Below are 17,859 nucleotides of genomic sequence, written 5' to 3' on the forward strand. Positions count from 1 at the left end.
AAGGGCCAGTACCTCGGATCTTCTACCAGCCAGATCCATACAAGCGGGGACTCCTGTAATAGGGAGAGGGGTCAGCTATACATGACACCCGGAGGATCCCCTGAAAGGGCTCTCCTCAAAAGGGCACTGAACCGCCAGGCGGTGAGGGACTACCTCAGCGGCTTTTCTCATTCTGCATCTTAGAAATTATCAAAGAAGGGCAAGAAGGAGAGAACCTACACAGAGCGGCCTGATTTGTGATCCAAAAAAAGACCGAGCCCTCGGCGGAAACACAGCTGCACTATACAGCTTAAGAGAGTCCCTTACAGCAGTGAGAAGCGCACCCATAAATGCCTTATCCTGCTTTTTTTTTTTTTACTACCCAGGTACCTGGTCCATGGCGCCATAGCAGAAAAAACAAAAGTACCCCCCTGAGGGTGGGACTTTAAAAGGTGACACACAAAAAAAGTCATATAAACCATAGACAAAAAGATAAACACATATGGTCACAAATTCAATAATACGGAGCATTCCCCAGGGGATAACAGAGGGAGGGGGCACTCTTTTAACCCCCGCCCGTCCGCATTCCACCCCCAGCCTGGCCCAAAAGTGTCCAGGGCTAACAAAGAAGTCTCTGTGGAGATCCCAGGTGCTAACACCTGCCGCTGAGCATGTACAGTAGGGGAAGGACCATTTACATGTGTATGCAATACCTGTCTTAACATAAAAACTGACGCTCCCAGGGCCCTATACAGGGCATCTTACCCACTTGCTGCGCTGACCCGGTGAGTTAAAAACGTATCCCAATACAAGTCTGTTAGCCAGGGGACTCACCTCAGGAGGAGACTGCCCAGCGCTGCCGACCGCTCTCATCACACAGCGTGTGGAGAGGAAATAAACCATGAAGGAACTGCGGCGTCTGCAGGGACCTGTGTGCGCAGTAGATACAGCATTAGGGGATAGAACTGCACAAAGATGGCCGCCCACTGTACATGGCGCGGCTACGACAAAATGGCCGCCAATGGGAGTTTTCAATGTAATTGAAAACCTCCCAAAAAAATGGCGCCAGTGTCGGCCAAACGCCACCTTTTAAACAGGGAAAGCCTCCAAGAGCCTTTACAGTGAAAACCCCCACAGGAAAAACCCTGTATCAGACAGTAAAAGGTGCAAGATAACACAGCCCTCTCAGGAAAGCCCCCCCCCCCCCGGACAGCGTGCCTTAGCACTGCAGCAAGGGAAAGGAGCAGGGAAGGGAGGAGTGCTCCTCCACTGTCAGGGCACCTCCGAACCCCAGGAACGCCCAGCCGTACCAACCCACCAAAGTAGGAGGGACTGTACTTACCCGTCCGAGCGAGGACTCGCTGACGCATTCCTGACAGACCTACAACCGCAATGGAGGTAGCTGTCGGCCCGGTCCACTGTGAGTGAGGCAACACCACAGCCCAGTCATATGTGGACCTCGGAGCAAAGCTCACGGCCACCTCAGGAGTCATGAGGTATGGCGTGGCAGACCAAGCCTCTTTGCATAGGCGTGTCCACGCTTGCTGGTCGGACTGAGTAGACTACAAGGATCTATAATATCCAGCCTGTCACTCAGCCGACAGTTGAAAGAAGATTCTTCAAGAAAAAGTGAAAATAAAATAAAAGATAGAATAAAATAAAATTTCTCCTCAGGGCGCTGGGCCCAAAGGGAGCCATACGTCCTTCTCCTTTGCTAGGCAGAACGAAACTGAGGCTGCAGTGAGGAGGGTTATGTCTGGAGGGACCGCCCCCTGGGCGGGGCTGTTCAACTCTGTTAATTTAACATTTATTTAACCATTTAACATGTTTCTGCCTAGTCCTCTCCTGTAAACAGGAACATAACCCACTTGTCAAGACTTAAGGAGCTGTGTCCGTCCATGGACGATAAGAGAAATAGGGTTTTCTTCCGTCCAAAAAAACGGAACTTAACGCAGACGGATGCTAACGGACGTTAGCGGATGCTCATCCGCTAACGGACGTTAACCCATAGGGAAGCATTGCGGTCCGTTAACGGACGTCCAAAAAACGGACGAACGGAAGTGTGAAAGAGCCCTTACAGCGCCAAATACAGACTTACACCACATATAAACAATGTTAATTTTCAAGTTTGGTATATTGCAACAAATGCGTTATAAAAAAAAAAAAAAAAAAAAAAGGTTTATGTTGATTGTAAGTGTTCATAAATGAAAAAGCAATAAAGTCCCTTCCACACTTACTGCATTGTCACAGACTTGAAAAACTACAGAAAACAAAGTTAAAATACAATCACTGATCCTTCAATAATGATTTTTTTTTGTCCACAGGATAAAAACATGGAGGGACAAAGTCTACACTCTGCTAGCCAAGTTGATTGGAGTCCAGGGTGAGCCCTGTAACTGGGAGGAACAGAGCAGCCACTTTACAAAGTGTTGCTGGGTTTCATTGAGCCTGGGTTCACACTGGTGTGTGCGGAACACCGCATGTGATTCACATCTCATTCCTGTGCACATCACGTGAGGTCTGCAGTGCGATTTGAGCAGGATTACTGCAACTTTAGATGCCTTGTTGGTTCATTACTCTTACCAGGAGAAAAATGCAAGCCTTGATGGCCTAAACTGAAAAAAAAAAAAAAATATATAATAGGCTGACATTTTTGGCGAGTGAGAATCCAAATGACTGGAGAAAGGATCGAGCATCACCGTTAATTGAAGATACACTGGGTGTTTTCTTGAATCAGAAATTGTACTTAAACTCTATTTTCTGCGTTTTTTCAAGTCTGACTACACAATAAGTGTGGCAGGGACTTCATGTTGCTTTTTAAATTTATGAAAACCTTTATTATGATAAGTGTATTTTTTAAATATTGATTTGTAACATTGTTTTTGTGTTGCAACATTTTATATTGCATTTGGTATATTACAACAATGTTTAAATGCGCGAGAAGAAAGCCAGTAACTGGATTCTGTTACAGGGACATGCCCATCAATTCCGCCAAATAGTGCCCGCCAGTACCAAGGATAAAAATTATCCGTTTCAGTGGTGATTAAATACTACCAAAATAAAGCTCTATTTGCGTGGAAAAAAAGGATAAAAATTCGGTTGGGTACAGGGTTGCACGGCGGCGTAATTGTCAAAGTGCGACGGCACTGAAAATTGGCCTGAGAGGAAGGGGGCAAATCTGCGTGGTAAGCAAGTGGTTAGACACCATGTGTGCATTGGGCCATAAAGATGTGAAATAAAAACAGACATGGCTGCTCAGTTTTAGATTTTTTTATTTCAACAAATGAAGAATAAGTTTAGTTTTCATCAACATTGACTGTCTGTAGACCTGCAAAAGAACAAAATCATTGTTTAATACACAAACATAAAAATAGTCAACAGCAAATTGATCATACCAATTCTTCATGTATTTGTTGTAAAAGAAAAAAAAAATGCACTCTACATGGTTGAAAAGGGCAATGCCATTGCCGTGTTAAAACATCCCGCCGTTACAAAAAAAAAAAAAAAAAAAAAGTTTATTTTTCCCCAGCTCACTTCACACTATTAAATAAAGGTTTTATTTAATTAAAGGGGTTGTAAAGGCAGAAGGTTTATCGTCATGCATTAGCCAAATAGGCAAAGCACTAAATGGCGAGTAGCAGATCATGGAGCACAGTAATATAATGGGGTCTCACAATGAAGATTACAGGGGGATGGTCAGTTTTTATCTACATCACACTTCTGTTTGTCTTGGCGACCACTGTCAGACAAATTAACCATTTCACACCCAAGGTTAGTCATACGTCTTGGACTTTGTGGGGATATTTGAATGATGTCTGCAGCTACAAGCATCATTCAGATATTCTCTTCAGCAGGCGATTCTCTGCACCACAAGAACAATCATAGCGGCAGCTCAGCCGCTTAATCGTTCTTACAGATAGCTTTTCTCCAGTGCGATCGGTGACCTGGAGAAGGAATCCACCGGCGCCAGAAGAATCAGAGAAATCCGAGGGACAGATGGTCCCTGGCAATCTGACTCTGAGGAGCCGGCGGAAGTAAAACAATGCCGGGGACTCCGCAGGAAAAGCCTGAGATATTAAAAAAAAAAAAAAATAAATATGGCTTTCCTGCCATAAAAAGGACCTGTCACCCATGGAGGTTTTTTACCACTTGCTGCCTGCCATAGAGCAAAATGATTTCGGCAAAGTGGTTGTTTTATCCTGACTGGATGTCATATGACGTGGTCAGGATAAGCTGATGTTCGCCCCCGGGGCCTGCACCGCGGCAATTAGGGCCAAAACAAATAATCGATTAATCGGCCAGTAACATAATGGGGTTAAAAAAAAAATGAAAATTAGCCCTTTATAGTACAAAAAAGCAAATCGCCACTGTAAATATTACTTTCACTGTCCCACAGTAAAAAAATAATGAACCCCTTACAGTAGTGATTTGCTCTTTTTGTACTAATTTTAGTTTTTTTAACCCCATTATGTTACTAAACATCTCAGGCCTGGGTTCATACCTCTGTGTTTTTTGGTGCTTTTTGCAGAAACACACTACAGTTCATTTACATGTTTTCCTATGGGACACGTTCACATCCATGATTTTTCTTCAGCTGCTGCGTATTTGGAAAGGGCAAGGACTTAACGCAAAACGGTGCTATTTTTTTTTGGTTCAATATACTTCAATGTAGAAGCTGCAAAAAAGCCTGTAATGTGTTTTTGGGCAATTTGTATTTTGCAATCTGCCCAACAACAAATTGGCCCAATTTTTTTTTTTAAGGCTATTATCCGATTAATCGAAACAATAATCGGCCAACTAATCGATTATGAAAATAATCGTTAGTTGCAGCCCTAGAGGTGATCAAATACCACCAAAAGAAAGCTCCATTTGTGGGAAGAAAATTATAAAAAATTTAGTGTGGGTACAGTGTAGCATGACCATGCAATTGTCATTTAAAAAGTAACAGCACTGAAAGCTGAAAATTGGCCTGGGCAGGAAGGTGCGAAAGTGCCCAGTATTGTTAAGTACCAAAGGTTTAGCGCCATTCCACGTGCTCATTGTAAAGCATGAGCTGTTAGGTATCCCATTTATTCGGCGAAAACATCTTTCACATTATGCAAAAAAAAAAAAAAAATATTGGGCTAACCTTACTCTGACCATCTCCTGTGTCATGTATGCTAGAGGTGCACCGAATAGAATAGAAATGTTGACAATACTATTAGCATTTTCATCTTTCCATCTATTAAATCTCCTTCCCTTGTGGTTATAACTTTGGATAGTAAAATATTTGGAGTTATAAGAGGGCCAATGAGAGCGGCAGGTGTGTGCGCACGCCTGTAAATCCAGGAAGCAGCTTCAGCTGCCCACAGTTAAACATGGATGCAACCAGACTCATTGGAGGGAGATTTCTTCAGCATAGTACAGAATCACAGTATATATAAAACTATGCAAAGTGGTTGGAGGGAAGTTCAGAATGGCAAAGATGTTTTCATTACAGATGTGAGCAGACTGCAGTTCCATGATACAAGAGATGGTTAGATACTTTGTTTGTGCAAGAAAAATGCAAAGTGCCAATAATGTGCAACAAAAATTTCATATTAAACTGACTTAATATTAATAAAAAAAAAAAAAGTCTAATACAATTATATATAAAAATATAAATATTACAGTAAAACCTAGGTTTGCGAGCATAATTTGTTCCAGAAACATGCTTGTAATCCAAAGCATTGTTTTTACAGGGTATTAAAGAGAAGAGAGGCACCTCTAAGTGTAGCAATAAAGTTTCTAAATGTTGTACCTTCATTAAATGTAACCATATTGCTACACTTAGAGCCTCCTCTCTTTTTTATACTCAGTTGTGACATGACGCTACTCTTATATCAAGACATCGCTTGTATATCAGGGCAACATTAAAACATTTTGCTTGTCTTGCAAAACGCTCTCAAACCAAGGTTTTACTGTATTTTAAAAACTGGCATTTTCGGTTGTTCATCCTGCATTTTCAGTTTTGCCACCAAAATTTCCATTTGGTGCACTGCTAATAAATACCTTTGTATGTAGTAACTGGCACATATGTGACCAGTGTGTACAGTTTGTTGGGAGAGTCTTCATCCTCATTACGCTTCCTGGACAAACGCACACGAATACGGTATGGAACATTTCTGCGTAAAAAACATAGGATAGGTATTAAAATTTGGTTATATATGTCTAAAAGTTCCATTGCATTTTAAAATCTTAAATGTTTAACTACAAATACGTATTTATAAAGCACAATATTACTAATGAATTTAAGTGGAACTTCAGGAATTGCAGCAATAAAAAAAAAAAAACAAAAAAAAAAAACTGCTGCCCATATTAGTTCATAAAACGAGATATCAGTCCACAAGGAGGCATACACCTTTTTGGACTTAACCACTTATAAGACAGCACATTTTTAAGTTCCACTTTAACCACTTCCCTACCGGCCCATAGTAAAATGACGTCCACAAAGAACTTCTGCCGTTCAGAGTGGACGTCATATGACGTCCTGGGCTTTCCGGGTGGATATCTGAATGATGCCTGCAGCTAGAGGCATCATTCAGATATCCTTCTAAACTGCCGGCGATTCTGCACAACGTAAGAACAATCATAGCGGCGGTTCCGCCGCTAGATCGTTCTTACAGGCGGCGGGAGGGGACATCCCCCCCTCCCGCCGCCATCCGGTGCTTCTCCGGGCTCTCCCGTGCCATCGGGGGCCCGGAGAACGAATCGTCCGGCGCTCGCAGGAAGCATAGAGATGACTGGTGACCAGATGTCACCAGTCATCTCTATGACCGTCGGAGGACCCGGGCGCGATGTGATGACGTCACGCCCGGGTCCCCGTAAGTAAACAAAGCCGCGATTGCGGCTGCTAAGCAACCACAAGCATGAGATCGGTGAATTTTTTTTCACCGATTTCATGCTTTCCAGCCTGGAGGAGAGATGTGGGGTCTTATTGACCCCGCATCTCTCCATAAAGAGTACCTGTCACACACATTCCTATTACAAGGGATGTTTACATTCCTTGTAATAGGAATAAAAGTGATAAAAAAAAAAAAAAATTAAAAAAAAAAAAAAAAAAAAGTGTAAAAAAAGAAATATATATAAAAAAAAAAGAAATAAAAATTTATTTTTTTAACGCCCCTGTCCCCGGTAGCTAGCGCGCAAAAGCGAACGCACACGCAAGTCCCGCCGACATATGTAAACGCCGTTAAAACCACATATGTGAGGTATCGCCGCGTGCGTTAGAGTGCCAGCAACAATTCTAGCACTAGATCTCCTCTGTAAATCTAAACTGGTAACCTGTAAAAAATTTCAAATCGTTGCCTATGGAGATTTTTAAGTACCGAAGTTTGGCGCCATTCCATGAGTGTGCGCAATTTTAAAGCGTGACATGTTAGGTATCTATTTACTCGGTGTAACATCATATTTCATATTTTACAAAAAAATTGGGCTAACTTTACTGTTTTTAAATTTTTTTAATTCATGGAACAATTTTTTCCCCAAAAAAAGGCGTTTGAAAAATTATTGCGCAAATACCGTGCAAGATAAAAGGTTTCAATGACCGTCGTTTTATTCCCTAGGGTGTCTGCTAAAAAAACATATATAATGTTTGGGGGTTCTGCGTAATTTTCTAGCAAAAAAATTATGATTTGTACATGTAGGAGAGAAGTGCCAGAATAGGCCCGGTATGGATGGGTGTATAACTGCCCTGTATGGAAGAGGTTAATTTGAGAGACTTCTATATTCAATAAATCATATCCTTCTCCTTGAGAAATTGCTCACCTGATTCCTTTGGCCCACACAGCTTTGTTCAGCCTGGTGTCAATACGCACATCAGGAGTACGCATCTCTTTCACTGCGAATTTGCGGATTTCCTTCAGCGCACGGGGAGCACGTTTCTTGAAGCCACTGACAAGATGAGGAGGAAAGACATGGATTTAGTAAAGTATAGACCAGAATACACTACATACATTTACTAATTAAAAGGCTTCGTGCAACGCACATTCTATATGTGTATCAATATAGGCTACTATGACTGTTAAAACTGGTAACACCACAAAACAAAGGAACATTATAAATTCTGCACAACTTTAGACTTCTGTAACACATAGAAAGGCCCATTCTAAAACTTACATGCCATGGATCCGCTTGTGAACATTGATGGTGTATTCCCTAGTAACTACCTCATTGATGGCAGAGCGGCCCTTTTTCTTTTCACCTCCCTTCTTTGCTGGCGCCATCTCTGTGAACACAAGAATCACACATTAGAAGAAGCTTACAATACTACAGCCTGGGCTTACTGTCACTGGGGGCGGCAACTGGCACTTTTGCTCCAAGACACAGCCAGAGTGACTTGTTTAAAATGATTTCCAAATAGACTTTGCTGTCAGTGACACTGAATACTCAATTTTACAAAACATGATGGATAATCTTTCTGCATGGTAAAGGTTTAGTATTTTGCCTGTAGAAGCAGCTCAGTGTTATCCTATGTATCCATGTACATTAGGATCATTACAGGCATATTTTACGCTTAACATTTAAAAGTAGAAGAAAAAATCCCTTCTGAATTGCATTTTTTGAGAGAAATGTTCTGGCATATAATAAAATCTAAATGCGTGTACAGAATGCTTTATATGAGCATTTTTTCTGCCAAGGGAACTGGCTTATTTTTAGGCTCCTGCATTTTTTTGTAGAAGAGAGCTTGCAATAAAAAACCTGCCTGAAGTCTAGTTATTATCTGATGGGGAGAAAAGCACCAAAATCCATAGTAGGGAAACTAATGTGCTCACTGCAAAGCAGGCACAGAACCCGTCAGTACATACCTTCCCCAGAACATCTATCTGCCAAAAGCGCACCCAATTCCTGGCATGATACACACTTGTGCGTCTCCTCTACTCCAACAGTTCAGGGTTTGGTGATCAAGTGGCCAATTACCAAGCCTGAATGCCATCACATGATGGCAAGGGGAGCTTGCTTAGCACTGTATAGATTCTGACTGCTAGATTATGGCAGCAGTTTCAGATATCTGTCAGGGAACCGGGGCTGCAGGAAGAATAAGAGGGTGATAAATTGGAAGTTAATCTTCCTATCGCTTTCAGCCAAGGAAGCTGCCATCTTGGACTCTCTTTAAAAAAAAAAAAATCGCTGCACGTGTGATCAGTTATAACACCAGACATTGGATGATTTGACAGTTTGGTTGGGAGCACATCCAGTGTAAACGTTACGTTCCCAGCATGTGCCAAAAAAGCGTCTTTTTTAAACTTAAACCTATGGGTTTATTTCCACTTGAAGATGCCTGCTGCTAGAGTACCAGGTATGAGCAAACTACAGGTTCAATTTACCATGTAAGAATCTGAATTGGGCTCCAGTCACACTTGTGTGACTTGTCATGCAGCTTTGCACATCAAAGTTGCATGACAAGTTGTTCCCCATGTTTTCCAAATTTATATATATATATATATATATATATATATATATATATATATATATATATATATATACACACACACACACACACACACACACACATATATATATACACACACACACACACACACACACACATATATATATACACACACACACACACACACACACACACATATATATATATACACACACACACACACACTCACACAACTTCAAAGTAGCTCATGCACTACTTCGGTCCAACTTTCATGCAACTTAAGGGCCATAGACTTCAATGTTAACGCTCAGAAGTTGCATGGAAGTCATACCCGAATGTTATACAATGCAACTTGTGTTGGCAATATCTGTCCATTATCACTGGTCAAAGCCTATGGAACTTTGAAGTCCTACAAGTGTGAATGGAGCTCAAGGCCCCTTTCACAGTTGTGCCACTTGGGACTGCAATGTCGCATGACAAGTCATACCCCATGTTTTCCAATGAGTATCATTCATATCTGCAGAGAGCGGTGTATACTTCTTACTGACCCAAACATACAGCCAGTGATGGCAGTACATATTTGGGCTAGCTAATAAGTACTCACATACACAGGTACATTGCTCCTTAGAAAGTGCACACACTGCATACTTTAGTGCCTAAGAGCCCTGGCACTGCCATCCATTTATAGGTCTGAATAGATGTAGTTGTAATTAGCGGACCTCCAGCTGTTGCAAAACTACAAGTCCCATCATGTCTCTGGGTGTCATGCTTGTGGCTGTCAGAGTTTTGCTATGCCTCATGGGACTTGTAGTTCTGAAACAGCTGGAGGTCCGCTAATTGCATATCCCTGATGTAGACAATCTGCATTCAGGAAGTTATGTCTGTGGCATTTTAGAAACCTACATTTCTGTCTATGAACAGTTGTACACAGCTTGTAAAGGAGGAATGCTCCCTTGAGCATCAGCAAAAGGTGAGGATCGCTGCAAGACCACCACACACATAAGACCACCTGTGTCCCCATACAAGAAGTTCACCACCACACACATTACACCACCTGTGTCCCCATACAAGACCACCATCACACACACACAACCTCATGTGAGATCACCTGTGTCCCCCATAAAAGACCACCACACACACAACATCATATGAGATCACCTGTGTCCCCATACAAGACCACCACACACACACGACCTCATGTGAGATCACCTGTGTCCCCATACACAGCCCTGACAAGCAACCCTGGGGAAGGTGTGATGGGCTGCTATGGACTCTGTCCAGAGCTGTGAGAGGAAGGGGGGGGGGGGGGCTCCTGTCTGACACAGTCTATATTTATAAGCTCGTTGAGTGCTCAGATCACCAGCTTTATATATGATGTAGCACCAGGGCCTGTCTGGACGCACTGCACAGAGAAGAGCTTCATACTAATCTATCACACCAAAAGGCGCGGTGCCCAGGAAGGAAGTGTATGGGGGAACAGCGCTCCCAGACAGAAGCCCTGAAGTGTCCATCTCCCGGGAGCCCACCCTACCCTCCACCCCCAATTCAGGCCTCGGCTGGAAGCTCAGACACTGCGCCTCCTATCCCAGGGATGGCCGGGCTGTGTGCGCTCGAAGGAGGGAGGATGGCGACGGATTCCATCACAGAACAGCTCCAGGAACATACTCACTCTTCTAGGGACAATGACGGAAAGGAAGTAGAAAGGGATTGTGGGAGAGAAGTCTACTCTACGGCAAACTAGTGCTTCCGGGTCTTAAAACGTCAGCTCGTTCAACGTGTGGGCGGTGCTTGTCATTAGAATGGATAGAACGTGTGTGTAATAGAATAGAGTTCCAGTCTGCAGCCAGACCCCGTTGATATAATGAGTCCAGGGCCAGGCTGGTAACGTTTATCTCACCCCATGAGTGCAGCATGCCGCACATACAATGTTGTTATCAGTCATTCATACAGCTGTAGCGCTTTGGTGGGGAAATAAAAGCCGTGGCTCATGCTACTAGCAAACTGCAACCTAAACATTCGTCCACTAGATGGCGTTTTATACCAGATGTGTAAATAATAGGGAAAGAACATTGAACAATACTGTACATTGGACTCAGATTACAAATTAGCTTGTTGTTTTCTTAGCGCTTGACGTTGACGTTAATGTAAGAGGGAGCTCTGGTGAGCACATCTGATGATAGGGGGTCTCTGCTGAGCATCAGGTGTGTCCACCAGAGCCCCCCCTTACATCAGATGTGCCCACCAGAACTCCCTCTTACATCAGATGTACCCACGAGAGCTTTCCCTTACACCAGAAGTTATCATCGGAGCACCCTCTTACATCAGATGTGCCCACCAGAGCACCCCCTTACATTAGATGTGCCCACCAGACCAGAGCACCCCTTACATCAGAGGTGCACATTAGAGCTCCCTCTTACAGCAGATGTGCCCAACAAAGCTCCCCTTTACATCAGGCGTGCCCACAAGAACGCCCCCTTGCATCAGATGTGCCCACCAGAGCTCCCCTTTCACCAGGTGTGCCCACTAATGCTTTCCCTTTGCATCAGGTGTGCCCACAAGAGCTTCCCCTTACATGAGATGTGCCCACCAGAGCTCCCCCTTACATCAGATGTGCCCACTAAAGCTACCTCTTACATCAGACTTGCCCACCAGAGCACCCCCTTACATCAGATGCGCCAACCAGAACACCCTCTTACATCAGATGTGCTCATCAGAGCTCCTTCTTACAGCAGATGTGCTCACCAGAGCACCCCTTTACATCAGATGTACCCACCAGAGCTCCTCTTACATCAGATATGCCCACCAGAGCTCCCTTTTAATTAGGTATGCCCATCAGAGCGCCCCCTTACATCAGATGTGCCCACCAGAGTTACTCTTACATCAGATGTGCCCAAAACTTTTATTAGTCTACAAACTTGTGATCAGGGCCAGTCACTCTTTACAAGCATGTGCTCACTGTTTACAAACATGTGGGCGGGGCCAGTCACTATTTACAGCCATGTGCTCACTGTTTACAAGCATGTGGGCGGGTCCAGTCTGTTTACAAACATGTGCTCATTGTTTATAAACATGTGGGAGGGGCCAGTCACTGTTTACAACCATGTGCTCACTGTTTACAAACATGTGGGTGGGGCCGGCCTCTGTTTACAAACATGTGCTCATTGTTTACAAACATGTGGGAGGGGCCAGTCAATGTTTACTAACATGTGCTTACTATTTATAAATATGTGGGTGGGGCCAGTCACTGTTCACAAACACGTGCTTACTGTTTACAAACATGTGCGTGGTAGGGTGAACACATTTCCAAACTGCCCTCCCCTTCCCAAAAAAAAAAGATGATTTTTTTTGTCAAGGACCAGGGGGTTGGGTGAATGTAGTCTCGGGGTTGACAGGGAATTCGGTGGCTGGTGATTTGTCAGGTGAATTGCTGGTGTTAGCACTGAAATCATCCTGACATCATGCTTGATATTGTGTCAGGCTGATCAAATCACATTATTTCTATTACTACATTGTAATACTGTATATAATTAAATAGTTCAACTCACCATAATGCTGAATCGGTGGGACCCCTGAGCTTGTCACTTGCCACCAGATGCAGCGTGTCAATCAGGTGCCTGGCAGCTAGACGGTTGTAATGGTGCACAATTAAAACCTGTGACTTAGTGTAACTAAAAAACAGCCTAATTTTTGGGCATTTTGCCAAGGCACCCCTGAAGAAACCTCAAGAAAACTCAGGGTGCTTTAGCACCCTGGTTGAAAAAGTCTGGAATAGACAAGCAACAGTTAAAGTGGAGGTTCACCCAAAATATACATTTTTAACATTAGATTTAGGCTAATTAAGAGGAGCAGAAATGGGTATTTTTTTAAAAATCAATGCCGTACTTACCGTTGTAGAGATAGATGTTCTCCCGCCGCTTCCAGGTATGGGCTGCGGGATTGGGCGTTCCTATTTGATTGACAGGCTTCCGACGGTCGCATCCAGCGCGTCACAAGTTTCCGAAAGTAGCCGAACGTTGGTGCGCAGGCGTAGTATAGAGCCGCACCGACGTTCGGCTTCTTTCTGCACCTGGTGACGCGCTGTATGCGACCGTCGGAAGGCTGTCAATCAAATAGGAACACCCAGTCCCGAAGATCATACCCGGAAGCGGCGGGAGAACATCGATCTCTAAAACGGTAAGTACGGCATTGATTTAAAAAAAAATTCTGCTCCCCTTAATTAGCCTAAATCTAATGTTAATTTTTTTTTTCGGGTGAACTCCCGCTTTAATATAATTGTGACAGACTCACCTGGTACAAAGGCTTTTGGAGGGACGCTACAATAATAAACAATGAAAAAGAAGGCCCCTTTTTCACCTGTGGACCCGATTGGTTTGCCTGTACATTTTTCAAGTGGACCCGATTGGACCACCCATTGTTCTCTATGTGGAAGCAGATGTCAGTGGAAACATGTGTCCGGTCAGCTGACACCCGCCGGACATCCGATCCAAGAAAACCTGCTGAAAATAGATGGATGCCGATACGCTTGCCATCCGTTCAGCAGCACGGTTCAGATGACAAGTCAGTTTCCATTCAACCGCACCATAGAGGAGAGCGGACCGCTGATCCCCACTGAGCAGGCGGGTGACATGACTAGAGTTGAGCGGACACCTGGATGTTCGGGTTCGGCCGAACTTCGGGAAAAAGTCCGGGTTCGGGTCCCGAACCCGAACCACATAAAAATAAACTTAGAACTGTCCCTGCGCAAAGTGTCATTTCTGAAAGGAAAAAAAGTAATTTAAAACCGGCTTTGCGGCTATAATGAATTGTCGGCTTCGTCAATTCAAAGAGGATTCATTCATAAAAAATAAAAAAAATAGCGTGGGGGTTCCCCCAAATTCAATTACCAGGCCCTGCAGGTCTGGAATGGATATTAGGGGGAATCCCGCCTTTAATTTAAAAAAAAATGATGCGGGGTTCCCCCCAAATATCCATTCCAGACCCTTCAGGTCTGGTGTGGATTTAAAGGGGAACTCCACCCCAAATTTAAAAAAAAATGGCGTGGAGTTCCCCCCAAAATCCACACCAGACCCTTATCCGAGCACGTTAACCTGGCCAGCCGCAGAAAAGAGGGGGGGACAGAGTGCGGCCCCCCCTCTCCTGAACCTTACCAGGCCACATGCCCTCAACATGGGGTGGATGTCCCCATGTTGATGGGGACAAGGGCCTCATCCCCACAACCCTTGCCCGGTGGTTGTGGGGGTCTGCGGGCGGGGGGCTTATCAGAATCTGGAAGACCCCTTTAACAAAGGGAACCCCCAGATCCTGCCCCCCCCAAGTATGAAGCTAATCCTTGAATATTGATGTTTGCAGGAGAGTTATCCTTGGGACATTGGGTTGGCCTTCCCCTCCCTCTTCCTCCCCCCCTATTCCTTCCCCCCCTTTTTCCCTCCCCTTCCTCTCCTAAGTTCCCCATATCCAGCGACTGTTCATTATATTGAAGTGTTGCCTGCCGCTCTGCGGTTCTCTGGATTGCATATTCTCCTCCTCTTTATGATGTGCCATGTACTTCTGACCCTTTTTTGTTTCTGCTTTGTATTGCTCTTACCCAGAGTGATTTGCTGTACCATTTTGTGTTTTTTTCAATAAAGACCAACCTTGTTTTAAAAAAAAAAAAGAAAATTTATTAGGAAAATTGTATGGTGTCTGGCCAGCTTAAGATGACAGCTTGCTTGACTGTAAAGGGTATAAGGGTTTAGTTCAACTTTAATATTACAAAGTGATATTCTTCAACTACCCATATATTGAAATCAATAGCATTTGATACATTTTGTTTTCTTCCCAGTGTTATAGTTTTTTGGGAGAATATTGTATCCCTTGGTACGTATTAAATATATCAGGAATAACTTAACACATTTTCAATATGGTAATTTATTTTATAGAAATAGCTAAATATTACAGTAATTGTACAACACACTATCATTTATAACAACATAAACTCATTTTATATAAACAGAACAAAACAAATTATACAAAATATGGAATTAAAAAGTGCATTTGTTTGATTGAATCTTTAGTCCTTTTGGCAAGAAAAGGGCCATATAAATCTTTTGCAGCATGACACACAACTGGGCTGTTTATATAATGCATCATTATTCTACGAATATACTATCAACATTTACAGAATGGCTGGGGTAATTTACAGTAGGCAAGAACAGCACATATGTTTTACAGGTTACTTGTAATATCCCAATAGCACTTTTGCTTAAAGACTGTAAACAAATGGTACAGGTATGATTGGTTTTCAGGCATGTATTACAGATTCAAATTTAGATTCACTATGGACTCCTATGACAGGTTTTTTTTCTACAGATATTAGAATTTGACTAGACAAAGTTGAATACATGCTTCTGTTAGTGAGAAACTTCACATCATTTTCAGATTAAGCTGGACTGGCTATAGATGGGACATATTCAGAAAACTGAACAGGCACATGCTAATTTTTTAGAAAAGCTAACTGTGATATGTAGTGCAGTTCTGTGAACAGAGATAGGTAGTCAGGTAAAGTAGCCATAAGCTGGTATCAGTTGTAACTGATAATCAAATTGTAACAGCAGTGTTATGGCAATGCTGGATTTGCCTTAAAGTGTCCAATTTAAGTCAAAATGAATTACTATCAGTCCCCTGCGTCAACTTTAAAAATACTAACTGAATCCTAAAAAAAAAAACATCACTTTAGAAGAAGGCTGTCTGCATTACCTCTGGCTTCCAGTGCACTTGACCGGGCTAACTAAGATGGTGTCACTCTTGTGGGATCCTTGGAAGGCCAAAGATCCCAAATTTTGAGAGGAGTTGCTCATGCATAGTGCAAGATTCAATTCTCATGAAATGTGGAATCCTCAGCTAATATGTATATGTTTTTTTTAGAATCAAGTGAGTATTTACTTTGTATTTTAAATGAGGTGGGGACTAAATGATAGGGGTTAGTTAATATTTAATGAAAGGTCCATGTTAGACTGTCAAGAGACTTCAGATAAAAGTTGCCTGATGCAGCCCTATTTGGCTGCATCATCAATGAAGTCATGTCTATGAAGCAAAATTGGTACCCATTGACCAACCACTCTTGGGAGAAAGGGATTCATACTTACCTCGGTGGATGGATCATCAGACCGACACTGCAGCTGCCCCCTGCCGTCTCTGCACTGAGAACCAAGTCACCGAACATTGCCAATGGATCGGTTCTCACAGATCCCCGAGAGGAAAGCTGCCGACTGTCCGTCAGCGTCTTTCCTCTCTGCTTCTCCACGCAAATTGGAGCGATGAGCTGTGGAGGGGCGGGGAGAGGCTGTCTCAGCGTCTCGCTGAGACTGCCATCAATCAAGGCAGCTGGCGGATCCAGACTTGGAAGTCGTGATGACGCGCTGGCTCGACTGATGGCAGTGACATCAGCAGAGAGCGGACTTCAGAGCGATCTCCGTTGAAAACGGGTCACAGGAGTGCAAAACGAATTGCACTGCTGTGACCCAGAGGAAAAGCCCAGCCTAAAAAGCTCAGACTGGACTTCTCCTTTATGGTTTGGCAATAAAACCTGGAAGCAGATTTTGCACTCTCCAGTTTTAGTAAATAACCCCACAGTCTTGTTTAATGCATTACCAGCTGCCACCAGATGTTCGTGGTAACAGGGAGTAGGCAGAACATGCCATGCAGCTTGTAGATCATGCCCTCAGACTATGAATAAACTTTTAAGATCACATCACAAAAAGTTTTGAGGATGGAAATCCTGACGTGGTGCGATTGTGTATCATATTTTTTACCCACGCCTAATTATTTATCTAAGGCAATGAGTTTTAGGTTCAGTAACTTTTCCTGGGAATACCTGCATTTGTATACAGTGCATATTTTTTATACAAAAGGCCTGCAGTGTTGTGCTGCATTTACTTTTTGTAAATTAACACAGTGAATATTTCTATACAATTAAGTATACATATTGAAGGTGCATTGCCTGTTTCTGACAAAAGCCTAAGGCATCATGGCAGTTTGATGAGAACTTCATGGGAATAATTTACTAACAAACATCACTATAGTGTAGCAACTTCTATTAATTCATCTAACCAATTTTTAATTAATGTCAACCTATTTTTCTTGGTTGCTACAGTACATCTGTAATCTTATTTTAGTAACTTATGTGCAACCTGCCTGAAATTAAAGTGCCATGTTTATATTGATGCTTTCAAGTATAATCTGTGAGGACCATTTTACAGTATTTACATGTGTGACTGTGTTAAATGGTGTATATCAGAAAAAGCTGACCACGCATTGGATACATTTTTCTTAGATCTCATCTGTTCAATCAGTAAAGTTAACCAATAATTGGTTCAACTGGATAGACTTTTTTCAACCAGATTAACTATGCAACTCTAATGCCGACATATGGATGTGAATTTAATGTATTGTTTAGGATTGCTCTCACATAGATAATAGCTAGAGATTAAACG

General features: G+C 42.9%; 1 protein-coding gene across 1 annotated transcript; it reads right to left on the reverse strand.

The window, feature by feature from the left end:
- Positions 1 to 3,234: 3,234 nt before the first annotated feature.
- On the reverse strand, positions 3,235 to 11,155 carry RPL31 (ribosomal protein L31). Its single transcript, XM_040336438.1, has 5 exons — positions 11,058 to 11,155; positions 8,116 to 8,224; positions 7,765 to 7,890; positions 6,010 to 6,122; positions 3,235 to 3,307 (listed from the first exon to the last, which is right to left on the reverse strand). Exons 2-5 carry the CDS (start codon positions 8,220 to 8,222, stop codon positions 3,276 to 3,278), a joined length of 378 nt encoding a protein of 125 aa, XP_040192372.1. The 5' UTR covers positions 8,223 to 8,224; positions 11,058 to 11,155; the 3' UTR covers positions 3,235 to 3,275.
- Between the last annotated feature and the right edge of the window lie 6,704 nt (positions 11,156 to 17,859).

Source organism: Rana temporaria, chromosome 2, assembly GCF_905171775.1.
Source record: "Rana temporaria chromosome 2, aRanTem1.1, whole genome shotgun sequence".
NCBI classification, from domain to species: Eukaryota; Metazoa; Chordata; class Amphibia; order Anura; family Ranidae; genus Rana; species Rana temporaria.